The following is a 21722-nucleotide window of genomic DNA, read 5'->3' as shown; positions in this document are numbered from 1 at the left end:
AACTAAACAGGTATAAAACTGAGGTACTAATTACAAACAAGACAAAAAACAAAAGACACACACACACAAAAACAAACCCTCTTAATTTAAAATGTCCAGCACAACATGGGTGCAGTGTTGAATTCTACCAGACTTCAAAGAAGAATTAATATCTATCCTTCACAAACAATTCCTTAAAACACAAATGGTAGGAACACTGCCAAACTCTTTTTACAATTGTACAAATACCACATGAGGAAACAATAAAATTAAAAGATCAGTCTCAGTAAAACACTTGCAAACTGAATTCAAGAACTTATCAGTGGGCTGGAGAGATGGCTCAACAGTTAAGAGCACTGGCCATTCTTACAGAGTTAAAAATCCCAGCACCGACATGGTGACTAACAACCATCTGTGCTCCAGTTCCAGGGGATCTACTACCCTCTTCTGTTCTCTTCAGGCATTGCACAGCATGGGTGAACTTACATACATGCAGACATAACAGTCATACACATAAAGTAAAAGAAAAAAAATTTAAATAATGCATCAAGATCATTCACCTTAAGCTGGCTTCATTCCAGTGATACACCTTGGTAAGTCATTACATAGTAACTTTGTAAGGAACTGACAAATATATTTTTTTCTTTTAGGCTTCTTAATTTATTTTTATTCGATTAATTTAAAAAAAATAAAAAATAGGGCTGGAGAGATGTTCTTGCAGAACATCTGACTGTTCTTGCAGAAGACTTGGGTTCGAATCCCAGCACCCATATGGCAGATAACAACTGTCTGCAACTCCAGTTCCAGGGTATCCAACAGCCTCTTCTGTCCTCCTTGGGCACTGCATGACATGGGCGCACTTTCCTACATGCAGGCAATACACGCATACACATAAAATAAAAAAAAAAATTAAAATATCATAAATCTATAATTTGACCCAATATCTTTTTGTTCCCTCTTCAGCATCAGAATCAAATTTCTTCAAGCTTCCCAACATCTTTCAATTTCTCTTTTCTTCAGACCACAGTAGCTGTCATAAAATAATTTTCCACTTGTTTTACCAACTTATGACCCAGCCAGGATCTGAGTCCCCTATCACTCTGGTTGCCAGCTAGGATGTTCATTTCCCCATACACCCCTTTTCTTTTCTAACCTCACATAGACTTTTTTTTTGGTAAATTTTATTGAATTTTTGTCCGTTAAAAAACAAACAAACAACTTCTTTGATGAGTGGTGACTGGGATACTTGTCTATAAATTTCATATAGAACATCTTAATCACAATGCCTTCCCCACTGGCACCCTCCCATAGCCACCTACCACTGGAATTCATACATTCTGTCATTTGTGTTAAGGCCTATTCTGTCAAGTTAGTTTCCCTAGGTGTCCCTCAGTGCAAGTTCACCCACTGGGATCCAGTCAGCCTATCTAGAGTCCCTCCCTCTAAAAAGATCAGCTCTTCCTCACCCAGCAGTAATCAGGTGACAATAATTCTTGGATTAAGATTTGGGGCCTGCTGCCCATTTCCATAGTTCTGTACTTGAGTTTTCATGGGTCTTGTGCATGCTGATATCATTATTTTAGGTTCACATGAGCAAGGTTCCAGGAGTTTGTAAAACTCTATTTCCATATGGCCATGCACCTTCTCCATGGTTCTTAGAATCTTTCCATCGCCTCCCCCACAATGGCCTCTGAGCCGTGGGTGGATAGAGTTTAATACAGCAGTCCTGTCCAAGGACCCACACTATGTAGCCTCTTATTCTCTATGCTTTGGCCATTTGTGACCTTTTGTGTTCCTGGCCCTCTGTTGCATGAGGCAGCTTCATTGATATGACTTCAGAGATGCTTTAGTGCTTTCTTTACCCCTTGTTCTAGGTTCTGTGACTCTTGGGTATAGAGGTTGCATTGTAGATGTGCCATTTAGGCTTGGGAAATTCACAGACAATCTTGGTGTATGACTAGTTGTAGAAGTCTGTAATAATCTGTCTGTTGCAAAAATAAACAAACAACAACAACAACAAAAATCTTCAACTTCTTTGAGTGGTGACTGGGATACTTGTCTGTAAATATAAGGATCCATATTTTGCACATAGTAAGAAATTACATTTGTTTAGGGATGTGACAACCTTGGTGTTTTCTCTAAGATCTATGACCACTCCATCCATGTGTATTTGGCTACGTTTACAGTACTACACATGAGTTCCCTCCCATTGAGTGGGTTTTAAGTTGAATTAGGTAGCTGTTGATTACTCCCAAGATAAGTGCCACTACTGTACTATGCTGACTTCTGTGCCAGTCATTGATGTGGTTATTAGGCCTAGTTGGACCATCAAATGATAGTCTCCCTTAGCAGCTTGTGTAGTGCTCTCACATGACACATATTTTTATGAGTGACTTCACAATCCTATTTCCTGCCAATAAGGTATAAGCGTCTAGTTTCTCCACATCCTCTCCAGAAGGAAGTAGTTATCATTATTTATGATATTCTTTTGCCAAATTGATAAGTACGCAATGAAATCTCATTATGATTTTGATTTGTATTAGTCCAATAGCTAATGAAAGTAAGTAACTTTTCATAAAGTTTATTTGCCATCAACCTATCCTCCTCAATGAAATGTCTATTTATGTATTTTTCCCATTTTCTAATTATTTTGATACAGCTGAGATCATTTTAGGTAAGGGTCATCAGGCATGCATCTTGTCTTTTCATAAATTTCATGGGTTCTTTGTACAGAAAAATTTAAAATGTACATCAGCTTCAGTTTATGAAATATTCATTATGAGGATTATATGTTTGGTATTGATTCTAAAACACTTTACCTAGAACTAAATTTTGAAGAATCTTTACTTTTTTGCTTTGAAGCAATTTTATAGACTTTATATTTAATTCAAGTATGTCTTTTAAATTCCTTCTTGGGTTAAAGTACAATGATAGGGTGAAGATTTTGTTTTATGTTGTATCGGCTATGGATGTTCAACGGTTTCAAACATTGTTCTCCTTTTTATTTTTTACAAAGTTTTAATATTTTAAAATTGTCAAACAATGTATCAGACTTTTTTTTTTCAGTTTTAGCATGTTGATATGATAGATTACAGTTTTTCTAAAAGTATAGCATACCTCAATTAAAAAAACAACTGATTATGGTGCACAATTCTTTTCTTACATGGTTGGATTTGATTAGTGATGTTTCCTTAAGGATCTTAAGTTGATGAGAGATACAGGTCTGCTACTTTGAACTGAGTTTCTCTGCTTTGGGTATGAGTGCTATACTAGTTTCAGAAAATGAAGTAATAGATGTTTCCTCTTGCTAACACTGGGTTATGATTTGAATGTGTTCCTCATGAATTCATGTATTTGAGGCTTGTTCCTTAGTGTTATAATTTGGGGAGTGATGTGGACCTTTAAAACGCTGTGAATCGGGGGATTACTGTAGTTATCTAGGGGCTCTAAATTATTTTTCAAAATAATAAGTTGTTATGGGAGCAAGTACAAAACCTGAATTATCTGTTGGCTTGTCATAAGATTGCTTCCTTCGACAAAGGTTCCAGCTGTTCTGCTGCCATCCATTATGGTGTCTTCAAGAAACTGAGGCTGATACACATGCAATTGAACCTACAAAAATGTTACCTAACCCTTTTTTTTTTTTTTTTTTTGTCTTTTTGAGACAGGGTCTCCCTATAGCCCCAGCTGTCCTGGATCTCACTATGTAGACCAGGCTGGCCTTGAACTCACAGAGATCCACCTGCCTCTGCCTCCCGAGTGCTGGGATTAAAGGCGTGCACCACCATGCCTGGCTCACCTAGGGCATTTATACTAACGTGGTTAACTTCTGGTATTTCATTACAGTATTCAATATACACATCTCAATTTGGGGAAAAGAGATTAAAATTGATGACAATCATCTAAATGCTATTGTAAATGTATCCAATGAAATCATCTGTGGCAAAGAATGTCTTTCTAGGACATTTTTTTTCATGTTGTTTTTTGGCTTTTTTAAAAAAATACTTTATTGAGAATTTCATTCAGGGATGTAAGCATATAAGGTGTTTTGATCAAATTTATGCCCACTCCCTCCCCTCCAACTCCACCCATATCTCCCTATCACTTTTTTTCTGATAACTTCATGTACTCTTTCTTCTTTTTTGTAATGGGGCTTTTTGCTACTCTAACATTCCCCCCTCTGAAGAGGTAGCCCTAAAATCTTTTAAGGATTAGATAAGAGCTCCCAAATACATTTAATATTTATGGCCTTTGGAACACAGTACGTTGCTAAGAGGCCCAAGGACATTTGACTTTTAGCCAAGAAGCTGTCTACTTTTTGGGGGGTCTTTTTACACTAACTGCCTAGCCAATTCCTACCTCCTATTCTTATCACACCATCCTCTGAAGAGGTTACCCAGCTTGTGGATAGGGAATCGGGATGCAGACCACTCTGGCTTCTTCCATATTGAACAGGGACACAGGGTGAGGCAATTCAGGTATCTTTTCAGTTGGTCTATCTAAAAGACTCCCAAATTGCATAACTCTTATAGCCAAGGAGAAAAGAAAGTCCTTGAATTGTGAATAGGAGATGTGAAGAAGTAAAGACAAGAGTAATTAGCATGACAGGTTCTAGATAGGGAACTAGAAAAAGTCAAAACTGCAAATTTCAAACGTTCATTTGAGAGTTCATTGGAATTTCTCAAGGGCTTCCAAAAGCATCCCTCCATTGGAGTCCTCCTCATTTTTCTTGTCTGCAAAGGCTGGATTCAAGAGTGATGGATTCAGGATTTACTATTAGGCATTTTGATAGCTGTTGGAGTGGTTAGAATCAGTGTCAGTTCCCTCCCAAAGGCTTCTATCAGATAGGGGAGAAAACAAATTTATCCATCATTTTAGAACAATAGCTAGTTGTCTCCCTTAGCTACAGGTGGACACTACAATATCGGAGACCAAGATTTGAAGGCTTACATCTGACCAGCACTTTCTGATTCAGAACAAAATCGTCAATGAGACATAATTGCTTAAATAACTTTTTCTATGGACTTAAGTCTAATGTCTGAGAAGTGTAATCCCTTGAACTCTTTTTTTTGTTTAATATTTTATTTTTTTATTTTATGGGTATGAGTGTATTGCCTGCATGTATGTGAGTGCACCCATGTCGTGCAATGCTGCAGAGGTCAGAAGAGGGCTTTAGATTCGCCTGGAACTGGAGTTAAGGACAGTTTGTAGCCGCCCTGTGAGTGCTGGGAATCGAACCTGGGTCCTCTGCAAGAGCAGTCAGTGCTCTTAACTACTGAGCCACCTCTCCAGCCCCAATTCCTTGAACTCTTAAAGGAATATAATGATGACTTTACACTTTGGCTATACTTTTCTTTTGGGTGTTTAAGACCATATAGTTGGTCCAAATAAATCAATTTATATTTACACCTAAGGTCCTTTGAAGATCTGTTCCTCTGGGGTCACATGGGCTTGGGAGGAACCCCTTTCTCCTTTCTTTTAACAGTTCTGTGTATGTGAAGATAAGCCAAAGGTCCTGCTCAACCATGGCTGGTTTCACTTGGAAGCATAGAGGAAATGTTTCCTGAGTTTACCCTCCTCTTGTAGACTGGACACTGGTTCAAGTCTATCTCGTGGGGTCTCCATGGCCTGTAGGAGGAAGTGTGGCCTGAACAACCAGTGCATGCTGCAAATGCGCCAAAATCATACGGCTGAGGCAAACCTGTGTTCTGCCAAAAGACATAGAGACAGCTGATGCGAAAATGGCCTGATACAGAGAGCCAATGAGGAACAGATACGACCTATCAATGGACCAATGGGACACTGGGAGGGGGTATATAAGGGAGCCCCATATCCGCAATAAACGAGTCTGCAGCTGCTCGCACTGCCTGCTTCTCACCTGACTCCCAGAGGTGCCGACTCTACCCTTGCCCGGAGGGCCCCAGGACACCCGCAACATCAGCCTCCTTGAACAAGAGAACAGGTGACTCACCACAGATATAGGACATTTTAAGAGATGTTCCACAGTTCCCTGGAACTTAGTTGACCTTGGAGAGCAAGGGGCAAAAGCTGTCTTTTAATCTGATCAGATTAGTATAGGCCTGAAAGTGTATGGCTGGTAAACATCTAATAAGGTTAGTTCTGCCAGTCTGATATTTTTAATTATTATGTTAATTAAACATATGTAAAGCTTGGGTTAAAAAACCAAATGTTCTCAGATAAACCTTGACTAGATATATATTTTGTTCTTTAAACTAGTTGACTAAACTATGACCTTAGAAATTTTAAGATTATGTGTATATATTATTTTTGTCTAATCCTTTATATATCATAAAAAACCTACACAGACCTTCATCACTTGCTTAGACTTTCTCATTTTTCTATTTTGGAAAATATCTCCATTCCCATATCCTTTTAACATCTTTTACATTCTCATTTTTTAAATAATTATGACACATAATAACATTAACAATATTTCCATCTATTGTGAGAACTCTTTTCCTAGGGATGATAACCAATGCTTATTCCCTTTTAAGGTTTTACTGTCAAATCAATGTTTGATTAAAATTTTAATGGGGAACCAATGAATTTTCTGAACTTACTTACCAAGATAACTGAGGGGTTGCTGAAGAGTATGAATGACATGACAGTATGAACACTGGACAGCCTTTACCCAGCATGGGTCATTCCTTCTCTTCCTAGCCTTCCCCAGATTGTATACTTTAGCCCTCCCAAAATCCAGGAGACCATGTGTGATTAGGGACAAATTACATACAGTAGGCTGGGAAGAGTGGCTGGACACTCTGGTGAGAGTCCAATGATCCTTCTTGGCCCTCATTTAATGAATGAGCACAACCGTCAAGAAGCCAAATTGTGACGATGTTTAGTGATCACACACAGCAGAGGTCGTGATGATGGTAGCTATTTCATGCAGGAGACTGCAGTGCAGCATCATCTTATTAAAATGATGTGAATCCAAAAAGATTTGGTGCTAAGATTGACAAATGAAGATATACATCTTTTATTTTTCTGAGTCTGTGTTACTTCACTTAGTATAATAGTTTCTAGATCCATTGATTTACCTGCAAATTTAATTTTTTCATCTTTCTTTGCTGCTGAATAGAACTCCATTGTGTAAATATACCACATTTTGTTAATCACTCATCAGTTGAGGGGCCATAGGTTGCTTCCATCTCTTAGCTATTGTGAAAAGAGCAGCAACAGCAACAAAGATGGTTGTACAAATGTCTCTATATGTATATGTATAAGTATATGTATATATATATGTATATGTATATGTATATGTATATGTATGGTATATGTAAGGAGTGGTATAACCGGGTCATATGGTAGTTCCATTTTCAGTTCCATAGGGGTTGCACAAGTTTGCAATCCTTCATCAGCGGTGAAGAGCGTTCCCCTTTCTCCATGTCCTCACTAGCAATTGGTATCATTTGTTCTCTTGAGCCTAGCCAGTCTGGTTGGGGTAAGGTGATATCTTAGGGTGGATTTAACCCTAATTAATAATGATGTTGAACACTTTTTGAGATGTTTCTTAGCCATCTTTATTTCTTCCTTTGAGAACTCTTGTTTAGATCTTTGGTCCATCTTTTAATTGGGTCATGTGGTTTCTTGATTCTTTGTTTTTTGAGTTCTTTATATATTCTGGATGTTAAACTCTATCAGATATGTCATTGGTGAAGATGTTTTCACATTCTGTGGGTTTTGTTTTCACTTTTTTGATTGTTTCTTTTGCTGTACAGAAGCCTTTTAGTTAAATGAGGTCCCACTCTTTGATTGCTGATGTTAATTCCTGAGCAACTTCTGTGTGAGTTAGAAAATCCTTTCCTACACCCAATTTTCTTCTAATAGTTTCAGGGTTTCCTGTTTCACATAGAGATCCTGATCCATTTGGAGTTGACTTTTATGCAAGGTGAAAGATAAGATCTAGTTTCATTCTTCTACAGGTGGCGATCCAGTTTTGCCAGCACCATTTGTTGACGATGCTGTCGTCCCTCCATTGTGTGTTCTTGGCACCTTTGTCAAATATCAGGTGGATGAAATTGCGCGTACTCAGATTTGGGTCTTCAATGATGTTCCACTGATCTATGTGTTTGTTTTTGTGTCACTACCATGCTGTTTTTATGACAATAGCTCTGTAGTATACTTTGAGATCTGGTATAGTAATTCCCGCAGTGTTGCTCTTTGTGCTTAGGGTTGCTTTGGCTATCCGGGTCTTTTGTGCTTCCATATAAATTTAAGGATTTTTTTTTCTTTCTAATTCGGTGAAGTATGTCATGGAGATTTTGATTCTTCTACAGGTGGATCTACATATTGCTTTTGGTAGTATGGTCATTTTTCACAATATTAATTATTCCAATCCATGAGCATGGAAAGTGCTTCTATTTGCTGGTGTCTTCCTCAAGCTCTTAAACGGTTTAAAAATTTCATTGTAGAGATCTTTGGTGTCTTTGGTCAGAATTATTCCAAGATATTTTGGTGGGTTTTTTGCAGAAATTGTGAATGGGAGCATTTTCCTGTATTCTTTCTCCAATTGCTTGTTATTGGTATATAGAAAGGCTGCTGATTTTTGTAGACTGATTTTATAACCTGCCACTATACTGAAAGTGTTGATCAGTTCTAGGACTTTTCTGGTGGAGCTTTTGGGATCTCTTAGGTATAGTATCATATCATCTGCAAAAATGGATAGTTTGACCTCTTCTTTTCCAATTAGTACAACTATAATTTCCTTCTCCTGTCTTAATTGCTCTAGCAAGCATTTCAAGCACTATGTTGAAAAGGAGTGGAGATAGTGGACATCCTTTTCTGGTTCCTGATTTTAATGGGAATGCTTCCAGTTTTTCTCCATTTAGAATGAATGGCTGTGGGGTTAGAATGTAGGTTTAGAATGTTGGCTGTGGGTTTCTTGTATACAGCTTTAATTAAGTTGAGGTATGTTCCCTCTACTCTAATTCCCTCTAGAACTTTGAACATAAATGCAAGCTCAAATTTGTCAAAGACTTTTCTGTATCTATTGAGATGACAATGTCGTTTTTGTCTTTGAGTCCATTTATATGATAAATGATGTTTATTGACTTGTGTATATTGAACCATCCCCGCACCTCTGGAATAAAACCTACTTGATCATGGTGAATGATCTTTTTCATATGTGTCTGTATGTGGTTTGCAAGTATTTTGTGGAGAATTTTTGCATCTATGTTCATCAAGGATATGGGCCTATAGTTTTCTTTTTGGTTGTGTCTTTACCTGGTTTGGGTATTATAACGTGACACTGGCTTCACAGAAGGAATTTTGGACTGCTCCCTCTGTTTCTATCGTTTTGAATAATGTAAGTCATATTGGTTGGAGGTCGTCTTTAACTGTCTGGTAGAATTCTGCTGTAAATCCATCTGGGCCTGGGTTTTTATTCAGATGGGAGGCTTTGTATTACTGTTTTGATTTCATTATATGTTATGGGTGTTTAAACTGTCAATCTCTTCTTAGTTTAACTTTGGTGGTTCCCAGGATTTTAGATATCCATCCATTTCTTTTAGATTTTCAAATTTAGTAGCATATAGGTTTTTAAAATATTCGCTTATAATGGGCTGGACAGTCTGGGTGTTGGGTCTGTGTGATATTTACCCTTTCATCTCTGATTTTGTTGGATGTGCTCTTTCTTTTGGTTAACTGGGCTAGGGGTCTGTCTATCTTGTTTAGCTTTTCAAAGAACCAGCTCTTAGATTCATTGATTCTTTGTATTGTTTTCTGTGTTTGTATTTCATTAATTTCTGCTCTGATTTTTGTTATTTCTTCTCTTTTGCTGTGTTTGGGTTTCATCTATTCTTGCCTTTCCAGTGTCTTGAGTTGCAGTGTTAGGTTATTTATTTGGGCTCATTCTAATTTTGTAATATAAGCACTTAAAGCCATTAACTTCCCTCTTAGGTCTGTTTTTATTTTTATTTAATAGCGGTTTCTTTTTTAATGTGCATGAGTGTATTGCCTGAATGTATTTGAGTGCACCCGTGTCATGAAAGACCGTGGAGGTCAGAAGAGGACTTCAGATTCCCCTGGAAATGGAGTTAAGGATGGTTCGTATCTGCAATGTGGGTGCTGGGAATCGAACCAGGGTCCTCTGCAAGAGTAGTCAGTGCTCTAACCACTGAACCATCTCTCCAGCCTTAAGGACTGCTTTTAAAGTGTCCCAGAGGTTGTGTTGTGTTGCAGTTTCCTTTCCATTAAATTCCAGGAATTCTTTTATTTCTTTCTTAATTTTTCCTTTGACCCACTCATTGTTTAGGAGTGTGCTGTTTAATCACCATGAGTTCATGTAGTAACAAGGGCTTCTTCTAGTGTTGATTCTGAGCTTTATTGCATCATGGCCTGATAGAATGCATGGAATTATTTAAAAATTTTAGTATTTGTTGAGGTTTCTTTTGTGGCCCACCATGTGGTCAATTATTGTAAAAGTTCCATGGGGTGCTGAATAGAAAGTGTATTCTTTGGTGCTTGGGTGGAATATTTGAAAGATGTCTGTTGGGTCCATTTGATGTATGGTATTTAATTCACTCATCTCTCTGTTTATTCTTTGTCAAGTTGACTTGTCTAATGAAGACATTAGGGTATTGAAGTCCCCTACTATTACTGAGTTGGGGGTTAATCTGTGCCTTAAAGTCCTGTAGTGTTCTTTTTATGAATTTGGGTGCACCAGAGTTTAGTACTTATCTTTTAAGGATTGTAATATCTTCTTGGTTAATTGTTCCTTTGATCAGAATGAAGTGACCCTCCTTATCTCTTCTGATTAGTTTTACTTTGAAGTCTATTTTGTCAAATATTAGAATTGCAACCCTTGCTTGTTTCTTGGTGCCATTTGCTTGGAATATTCTTTTCCATCCTTTCACCTTAAGGCAGTGCCTGTCCTTGAAGGTGAGATGGGTTTCTTGCAGATATTAAAGAGATGGACTTTGTTTCTTAATCCATTCACTTAGCCTGCGTCTTTTGACTGGGGAGTTCAGTCCATTGATAATATAAGGTTATTATTGAAAGGTGTGCTGGTTGCCATCATTTTGATTGCTGTTTGTGTTCTTTGTCTAATTTTGTGTGTCCTCAATTATACCTTTATTTATTTTCTTTCATTGCCTCTGGGGTATAGTTGTTTCTGTCTCTGCTCTCTGCATTGCTCCAAGTATTCTTTAAAAGGCTGGTTTTGTGGACATGTATTCTTCCAGGCTTTTCGTGTCTAGGAAGATTTTTCTTTCCCCCTCAAATATAATAGACATATTTGCTGGATAAAGTATTCTGGTTTGGCATCTATTGTCATTTAGAACTGGAAATACCTTGGTCCAGGCTCTTCTAGCTTTCATAGTTTGCACTGATAAGTCAGCTGTAATTCTGATGGGCATCCTTTATATGTGACTTGTTTTTCTTTTGCTGCTTTCAGTATTCTTTGTTCTGTACATTTAGTGTTTTTACTATGATATGTCGTGGGGAGTTTCTTTTCTGATCCCATCCATTTGGTGTTCTATGTGTGTGTGGATGTCTTTCCTTAATTTTGGGAAATTCTTGTCTACAATCCTGTTGAAGATCTGGTCAGTACCATTAGCCTGAAATTCTTCTTTCTCTATGCCTATGAGATGTAGATTTGGTGTTCTCATGGTGTCCCACATCTCTTGCACATTCCATTTCTGTGTTTTTAAAATTTTTCCATAATCTTTGCTTGAGTGGTCCAATTCTTCAACTTTATCCTCCAGTGTTGATATTGTTTTCCATTTCATTCATTCTAGTGGTGAGGCTTTCCCCTGTTGTTTCAAGTTGGCTTATTGAGTTTTGCACTTCCTTCTTCATTTCTGCCTGAGTTTTCTTCAATGTTTCTATCTCTTTTGTGAATTCATTCAGAAGTTTATCCCTATCTTCTTTCAGTTCTTTTCGTTCTTTAAATTTGTTGAAGTCCTTGATCATGTTTGCTTTTTTTTTTTTTTTTTGTCTTTTTGAGGCAGGTGCTTCTGATAGCCCCAGCTTTCCTGGAACTCACTATGTAAACCAGGCTGGCCTCGAACTCAGAGAAATCTGGCTGCCTCTGCCTCCCAAGGATTAAAGGTGTGTGCCATCATGCCTGGCTCTATGACTGTTCTTTTAAATTCTGTGTCAGGGGTTATCTCTAGGGGGTTCTCCTTGTAGATCTCTTCAACAGGACTGGTGGAGTTTGGTGTGAACATAGTGTTTTAGCTTTCCATTTTATTATTTTTTCGTTCTGGTTTTGGCATATGAATTTCTTTTGTTGTCTGTGATTCTGATATGAGAATTAAGTTGAAAAATGCTTCTGCTTGTGTTATTGATGTGCCTTGGTTCTTTTCTTACTGTTTATGTAAAGCTGGTTGGTCCAGGTTTCATGTTCTGTCAGGTTTTATTTTGGATGGAGCTGATGGCTTCATTTCAGCTACTCAGGAGCACCCACAGAAGCCCAAGTCAGGTTCCAGTCAGGTACACTCAGGCTTCTGTCTAAGGTTTGGATTCCTACTAGCTGGAGCTCAGAGCAAAATTTGTGAAGTTCCCTAAGTGGGGGCTCTCAGTTGGTCTGCTGAGTTCTCGGCCCCTATGCGAGAGGAAGGCTGGAAACAGGCACTCTCTGGAGGTCTGCTGAGATCACAGATTACATAGATGGAGGTCAGAACCCGCCCTCTCAGGCTATCTGCTAAGATCTCACCCTTATCCTACCAAAGTCAGGTCTGCCCTGGGACCTCATGCAACCCCATTTAGGGGGCTGGGTAAGGCACAATTAGGGGAAGTTCACCACCACCTGGATGCAGGGTCTGGGCACTCTCAGTCCCCTGCATTCTCAGCCCCTATGCCAGAGGGAGGCCTGAAACAGCCTCTGTGGTGGTCTGCTGAGATCGAGGTTAGGAACCCACCCTCTTAAGCTGTCTGCTAAGATCTCAGCCTTATCCTACCAAAGCCAGGTCCTTGCCCTGGAGCCTTGGGAGGGGTCTCATGCAATCCCAGTTAGGGGGTTAGGTACAGCCCAATTAGGAGAATCTCACCACCACATGGAGGCAGAATCCAGGTGCTCTCAGGCAGCCCCCTAAGTTCTCAGCTCTTATGCCAGAGGGAGGTTGGAAACAGGCACTCTCTGGCAGTCTACTAAGACCAAAGTATACAGATGGAGTTTTGAACCCACCCTCTCAGGCTCTCTGCCTGTTTTTTGGTTTTAGAGACAGGGTCTCTCTATGAAGAATTGGATTACTATGTAGTTCAGGCCAGTCTAAAATTAATTATCTTGCTGCATTTACCTCATGAACATTGGCTTTACAAGCATGTGCCTTTGTGCCCAGTAAAAAGCTTTATTTTTATTAATTTTAATTTCTTAAGTAGTCTTAGTATTTGGAAATTATCTATTTTATGTGAGTTCATTTTGGAAGTTTGCAGTTTTTGAAATTGGTATATTTCTTTCAAATCAATTCATGACCATAAGGTTTTCCACAATATTCTGTGTTTATTCCTTTAATTGGATGAAGATCAGTTTTAATATTCTTTGTCTCATTCCTGAAAATGGTACTTGTGACTTTTCTGGCTAATATTTCTTAGTCTGTTCAATTTATCAATGCTAGCAAGATTTTTTTAAACATGAGTTTTTGATTCATGGACCTTAGTGTTTCCATTTTATTGATTTCAGTTTTTATTTCATTCATTCCTTTCTCTGCTTGCTTTTGATCCATTTTGTTCTCTACTTTTCTGGTTTCTAGAAGGAGAAACATAGGTTATTGACATGAGACGAACAACTTCAACCTACTTTTATTTTTCTGTTATTCATTTTTACTTTGTATTATTATCTGAGGAAATATATTGTACTATTTTAAATGTTGGCTGTGATTTGTCTTGTACTAGATATGGTCTTCTTTTGAATGTTTTCTGAATGCTGAAAAAGGAAGTGTACTCCTAATTTTAGGTCAAGAATTTAAATATGTCAGTTTTGGGTATATATAAATTTTTAACTAGCATGCTTTTATTTTTAGTGGATTGAACCTCCTGCATAATGGAATGTCTCTTTGACTTCATTAATTTTCTTTGTTTCAGGTCTACTTAGCTTTATGCCCTTGTAGTCAATCCAGCTGACCTCCTCTTAAATGAATGCTTGCACTGTATGTTTTTCCCATCTTATCCCTTCCAACTCATGTATCCTATTATAGAGATACCTGCTCATTCATGTTCACTGTTGTTTTATTCACAAGAGACAGGAAATGGATGGATGGATGATGAAAATATGGTACATTTCTGCAATAAATATTACTCAGCTGTTAAAAAAAGCAGAACTACGAAATTTGTAGGTAAATGGATGAAGCTGGAAACAATCATTCTGAGTGAGATACTTCACATCCAGAAAGACAAAAGACAAATATTGCATGTTCTCTCTCATATATAAATGCTAGCTTTGAACCTTGAGATATGTTTCTTCTGGAAAATTCACTCAGGTCAAGAAACTAGTAAGGGACCATAGGAAAGGGGCTTTCATGGGAGGGGAGACAGAATGCAATGATATAAAGGAGGAAAGGGAATAATGGAACAGGAAAGTTTAAATGGGCTGGGGGGATGAGAGGGCCAGGGAATGTGGGAGGAATAATTAATAATACAGGCCTCTGGGAAAAGTTGTATGGAAACTTACTAGTGGAAAAGCTTCCTATATTATATACATAAGCATATATAAAGAGAATTTAAATGGAAGTGCCCTACAATAGCAAAGAATATCCCTCCTAGACACCACAGGCTATCAAATTAAAAGCCCAGTGCCAGGAATGGACTTACCTCTTTTGGAGTTGTTGGCCAAGTGTTTTCCGTAAACTCCTAAACATTACAGGCTACTGTCATTGCTCTAGAACTTAATGCTATGTAATTGTTTTTTAGATGACTTTCTTGAGAATGACATTAATGAGATCACTGAGAAATTCTTCACTGTGTCAAACTACATCTCTCAATTGCTATAATTACTCAAATATAACTTGATATTATAAAGCTTAAAATTATATTATTCATGGTCTCTCCATCCCCTCTCTTCTCTCCCTTCCTCCCTCCCTCCCCCCCCTCTCCCCCCCTCTGGTTTCCCTGTAGCATCAGCTGGTCCAGAACTCACTATGTACACCAGGCTGGCCTCAGTCTCACAGAGATTTGCCTGCCTCCTCCTCCCTAGAGCTAGGATTAAAGGCATGTGCCACCATTACTCATGATACTGTTTCTTGATTGCCTTACTGTTGCTCACTTAAACCCTTTCTTGGGTTTCCACCTTTATTTGTAGTACTTTGAATATGTTATCTTATATACTTTTCTTTGTGTTTTCTCTGAATACAAATGCAATTCATCACAATCTTCTAGTGTTGTTAATGTACCATTTCAAGTGAAATGTATGTCTTCTTTATATTTAGATAATAACTTCATCTTTTCACACTTTAAATATGAATGTGCTGCATACATATAAGGAGAATCAAATCATATAGAATTATATTTCTTTTGACCTTAAATGTGGTTTTAAAGAACCATGAGGTATATTTCACTTTATTAACTCATTTCATTGTTCCTTTTTTCCTGAATTTTCAAGACTTACTTTCATTTTTTTTTTGTCTTTGGAGAATATTTGTTGCGATTTTTTTCATGGTACGTTATATAGGAACAGACTATTTTAATTTTGCTTGTTGATATCTATATTTCCTATTCATTCCTACAGTATAATTTGACTACATATAGAATTAATGATTGACAGTTCTTTCTAGAACTTGAAAAATGTGCCAGCTCCTTCTCTTCCCCATTTGTAGTTTTTTTTTTTTTTAACACTGGTAACTTATTAACTGTTAATTTTCAGTTTGATACTTTCCATTTTCTATCTTTTTCTAATGGTTTATTGCTTTAAAAATTTCCTGTATTTCATTTGTTTTAAACAGAATTCATAATCAGTTACCAAAGTATATTATGAAAAATAGTTTAAAATTCTCATCAGATAGTTGCTCATTTCATTTATTTTTGATTTGGTGTCTGACAACTATTTTCTTCTCATTCAACTTGTTATTTTCTTGGTTCTTGGTATGAAAAAGATCTTATACCCAGATGTTTGAGATTTTATGAGAATATTCTATCACTTTTTGGGGGCAAATGTCTTCCATCTTACAGAGTAGCCTGAAGACTACATGGATATTTATGTTATGGTTCTTACTAAATACACTGAAACACTGAATTATAACTGGTAAGTAGAGATTCACTTTCCCTCTTGGACCTGCTAAGAGTCCTGGAGAAAGTGCATACCATCTTATCCCACTGCTGAAACTAAGCAGGGGTGGATACCAACACCACCTTGCATCTTCGTTAAAGGGAGAGAAGATGGCTAGCTCATGGTGCATGGAGTACCTGGCCCAGACTTAATGATACCATGAAGGGGGGGAGGGCATGCTGGGGGTGGTGGTGGAGACTCACCTCCCTACTTGGCCTCACTGACAGAAAGAGAAGGTGAAACAATGATGACTAGCTTTCTCTGTCACTGTCTTGTCCACTCTCACTGCTCCTGGGTGGATGTCTTAATTTGCATGAGATGGCTGCTGGGTGGAATGGCAGGGGCTGAGGTGGAAGATCTGCATTCTGCTTGGCTCTGCTAAAACTGAATTCTTTTTTCATTGATGTTTGGTTAGAGTAGAATGAGTATTACTGAACAGTTTTCTACTGTTAGGCAACTCTCATCTTTTATCTTCTGACTAAACAAAAAGGCTTGTGTGGACTCTCTTACACATCCTTTTTGTCTATGTCTGTTGGTAGTTTCAGGTTGAAGGCTTCTTTGGCAACCTGTCCAGGATACATGGGAGATAATAAGAAAACAAAGGGAATTCATGACTATATAAATTCTTTTTATAAAAAAAGTTATTTTTATTTTATGTGTATGAGTGCATTGCTTGCATGCATGTAAGTGCACCCATGTTGTACAATGCCATGGAGGTTAGAAGAAGGCACTGGATACCCTGGAACTGGAGTTACAGTTGGATGATTGTTAGCTACCTTGTGGGTTCTGGAAACTGAACCCAGGTCCTCAGCAGGAACAACCATTTAAGATGGCTCTTGACTGTTGAGCCATCTCTCCAGCTTGACTATGTAATTTCTTAAGTCCTGAGGTTCTTGGGTCATCTGCTCTTCTTGACCCCAACCCAACTCTTAGAGGTTTTCTGTTTATTTGGTAATTCCCACCAATTTTTTATTTCTGGTAAGAAGACTTTGGAGGAATGAGATTACTCCATTTTTGCTGGAACTAGAAGTCTTCTCAGTAAGAACATTTTTGAAACCTCACAAATTTATTGTAATATTATCTCAAGCAATTCATGAGGAATATAAAAACTAAATAATGGTTTATGATATTATAAACATAATGAAAAATACATCTGACAAAAATTGAGTTATGTTTCATCAACTGATGTCTCATTAAGACAGAAAATACATGGGGCTGGAGAGATGGCTCCATGGTTAAGAGCACTGGCTGCTCTTGCAGAGGACCCAGGATTGATTCCAAACACCCACATGGTGGCTGTGGTGGCTAATTCTGGGTGTCAAGTTGACTGGATCTGGGATTAACTGAAATGAGAGCAATCTTCTTGATTGGATCATCTGAAGCTGGAAGACACACCCCAAATGTGGGTGTTACCTTCTGATGGCAGCCCATATAAAAGGCCATGGCAGAGAAGAGTGCTTGCTTTTTGCTGCTTGCCTTCTCTCTTGCTGGTGAGTTCGTCTTGCTGCTGTAGACTGAAGACTAGCAGATCTTTTGGAATTCATCAGACCTTCAGCGCCAGATTGGGACTACTGAGACATCCAGCCTCATGGATTGAGCAACTACAGATTCTCAGCCTCTCTAGTGTGGTGCAGCCATTGTTGGACTACTTGGACTCTAGCCTGTGAGCTAATCTGATAAATTCCTATACATATATATTTATTCTACTGGTTCTGTTTCTTTGGAAAACACTGAATAATAGAGTGGCTAACCATCATTCATAACTTCAGCTCCAGAGGCATCTAATGACCTCTTCTGACCACCATGGGCACTGAATGATATGGGTGCACATACATACATGCAGGCAATACATACATGCAGGCAATACACTCATACACATAAAATTAAAAATAACAAAATATTTTAAAATACACGTATATAATTATACATGGTGAATTATAATATATCAAACTTAAAATCATTAAAATAGCTTAGATAATTTTAAGTTATTTGGATCTTAGTTAAATACAGTAGAAATCTATGTATTTAATATGCTTCAGACTGAGAAAAAGAGAGTGATTTCAGCTAAAAATGCTAATGTGATATCCAATGCCAATGAAATACTTTAAGGCAGTTGTTCCACCAATGCATTTGAAAACAACATTTTGATGTCCCAGTGCTCAAACTCTTTAAAAGTATTTCAGTATCATTAGTTGGTAGAAAAATCATACTACAAATCAGTTACAAATCATGTGTTTTAAGGAATCTCCTGATATGACTCTTACAACTCTATGAGCAAACAAAATAAAAACCTCTCTTTAAGAGAAAACTCACTCTTAAAAGATAGTTAATAGGAGGGCTCAGTGGTACAACACTTGTCTGGCATGTATGACACCTTAGGGTCAATTTTCAAAACTAGAAAAGGAAAAAGAAAAGGAAAAAAAGGCCAGCATTTCCTGCAAACTACTTAAATAAAAATCTACTGGGTTTAGTGTGGGTATGCTCTAGGACCACTTTAGCTTATTGTTACTGCCTGGTACAACTTTAAAATGTGACTTTATTCACTAGCATGATCTCAAATAAATGTTGTATCATTACAAGTCCCATTATCAATCACAGGAGTGTATCTCACCCCTGAATACTAGATTGACATACACAATGACTCCTGAAAATTTTAAACTTTTTATTTTATTCATTCATTCATTCATTCATTCATTTATTCATTTATTGTCTTTTTGAGACAGGGTTTCCCTGTAGCCAAAGCTGGTCTGGATTCACTATAGAGAACAGGCTGGCCTCAAACAGATTCACCTGCATCTGCCTCCCAAATGCTGAAATTAAAGGTGTGCCCAATCATGCCTGGCTGTCTTTTTATTGTATTTTTTTGTCTTTTTATTTTTTAATAGAACAAATTCATGACATTAATTCCTGCAGAGGACCACAAATTATAATAGCTACTAATTTATCATATAATAATAATGATGATCAATGGACTTAAATAACTTAAAACAAATAAGCAAATTATAGAACTCATTATAAAAAATTTATTGAACTTGAGGTTGAAAAGCTCAATCAAAGTAAGCATAATAATTTGAAATTTTTACATATAATTATCAACAACTCAAACAGTATTGTTTATCATTGACTAATGCTACTGTCAAATTTCACTAATGAAACAGTAAGTCCAGTGTTCTCAATATTTGGGAAAATGCTTTAAGACAAAGGTGAACACGTTGTGCAAGGTGATTAATGTTCGACAGGACTTAGTAGCAATTAGGAGACAGAAATTGTAGTATTGCTCCGATTTTTAAAGAATAAGGTCAATTCTTGATTCATTATAATATAAATTTCAGTTGAAATTGGTGTTTGCATTTTAAAAGAAACAAGAAAATATTGACTAAAAGAATGGTATTGCTTATAACTAGTGAAGTTTTATAGGAAAAAGAATTTCAAAAAGATAAAAATCATACGTTATTTACACTAGTGCTTATACACAATGCTGTTTCATATTTTCAACAAACCAAAAAGGAATGGTTTCTTTTATTTTCATGCTTCTTATACTTTTCCCAGAACTGCATTATAAATGGCGGATCAAATCTAATGATGATTCTCTAATATGTATATATTTTAACTCAAGTAAAATAACTAGGAATTTGATGATGTCCTATCATATCAGATTTATAGACATTACAAAAGTACAAATCTGCCCCCCAGCTCCCAACCAAGAAGCTAAGCCTTTGTAGAGGTGAAAATTGCCATACTATACCTTGATTTCTTCTATTTCATCTGGTACTATCTTGTATGCTGATATAGTCCCACCCAACCTGAAATCAGGAGAAGAAAATATTCTCAAAACCAGCGACTGTGTAAAAACATACGGATGATTTATGCCATTGGCGTTAGAGTACCAGTAGTAATCTCCCAAGGCCCACCTTAATAACCACGGAGGAAAACACTTTGTGCTTCAGTTTTCTATTTATTAGTTTAAAAGAGGCAGATAACAAATGACTACCCAAAGAGGAAACATTACATTGGATTTTTATTCAGAATTAAACTTCCATTATTGATGGTTATAATAATGCTGAAACTGCTACGTTTATTGCTGGATTCTGTCATAACATATATCACAAACCACTAACAAACATGTTTTTATTTAATTAATAAACTTTATTTCCTGGAGTAGTTTAAGGTTTATGAAAATTGAGCTGAAAGTACAGTTTACACATCCTGTTTTAAGCTCCACTTCCCAGGTTCTCCTATTATTAAAATGGTGCATTAGTGTTGTTCAACTTCACAAATGATAAACCAATATTGATTTGGTTTCTTTTTAAAAAATTATTTAAACAGGAAATCAGAGAGATGAGTATGTTCAGCACTACGAAAAGGAAAGAGAAAGTAATTTGGGAGTTACAAATAGTTTGTGATAGTTTTATCATTATTTATCATGTTTACATGTTTGAAATATTTCTGTGTTTGAAATATTTTTAGAGTGACTTAGATTTATATACATCATATGCCTGGTAATAGGCTACCTGATTTAATTCTTGCTACTGTTTCTATGTAAAAATAGGAAACTGAAAAGAAATACATAGACGTTTTTGTTTTGTTTTTTTTGAGGTAGGGTCTTCCTGTAGCCCAAGCTGGCCTGAAACTCATTATGCTGACCAGGCTACAGGACAGTTGTAGCTCCCAGATATCTCCATCACATACTCTAGGCTCTTAAACTCCAAGATTATTTATCTACCTTTGTTCTACCTCTGTATTTACAAAGAAACCTTAGGATTACTTATTTCAGTTTATATTTGCTACCATATCAAAAAAGAATTGTTACAAATAAGATATGCATATGTTCTAGATACATTAGTACATCTCTCCCATATTAAAATTATCAGATAACATTGAGATTTCCATTAGGAAAGAAAGATCTAAATCCAAGTAGACAACTTTCATTCAAAAGCTCTAGTAATTTATTATTATTTATTCTTGATAATGAGTCTATTGTCCAGTTCTTGACCTGAAAATTATTTCCAAGATGAAGAGTGTCCAGAGTGATTACTGGAAACATTAGTGAATCTTAGTGCACTTCATTAAGGTATGCAAAAGATATAGTAAAGAAAACCCAGGTGAGGTAATTAATGTGAAAGCAGGAGTACAGGTTAGTTAAAAGTTACAAAACTTTTGTAAGAGTTAAAAGCTTGGAATTTAAAAAAGTTTTCATGAACCATTATTAAAGTTACTCAACTACAAATTGAGACTATTGTGCTATCAATGAAGCTTCTGTGTCAAAACCTTATACTATATACAATTGATGAAGTTTAAATTATTTGTTGCTAAAATGATTCAAAAATGCTATTGGAAGAAGGGTTGATAATGGAAGAACAATAAAAGGTGTATTGCTATAGCCAACTTCAGTCCTATTTACAAACAATTTCTTTTTCTCATAATTAATGTTAACAACAACTTAAAAACTTTCCTGGATGACTTTAAAAAATGTGGGAAGGTAACATTCCAGATTAGTATTTGTATATCAACTTCAAACCAA

The 21722-nt window shown here is 36.8% G+C and overlaps 1 protein-coding gene across 3 annotated transcripts in view; it reads right to left on the bottom strand.

Annotated features, from left to right (window-relative positions):
• Gphn (gephyrin) overlaps nt 1-21722 on the bottom strand; it is a 578173-nt gene that overhangs the window by 386003 nt on the left and 170448 nt on the right. For all 3 annotated transcript variants that reach the window (XM_008852141.3, XM_008852142.2, XM_008852140.2), the window contains exon 3: nt 19947-20004. In XM_008852141.3, coding sequence (XP_008850363.1) covers nt 19947-20004 — 58 coding nt within the window. The remainder of the gene's footprint in view (nt 1-19946; nt 20005-21722) is intronic.

This window comes from Nannospalax galili, unplaced genomic scaffold (assembly GCF_000622305.1).
Source record: "Nannospalax galili isolate Female #2095 unplaced genomic scaffold, S.galili_v1.0 scaffold285, whole genome shotgun sequence".
In the NCBI taxonomy this organism is placed as follows: Eukaryota; Metazoa; Chordata; class Mammalia; order Rodentia; family Spalacidae; genus Nannospalax; species Nannospalax galili.
This window is presented reverse-complemented; position numbering and strand designations above follow the sequence as displayed.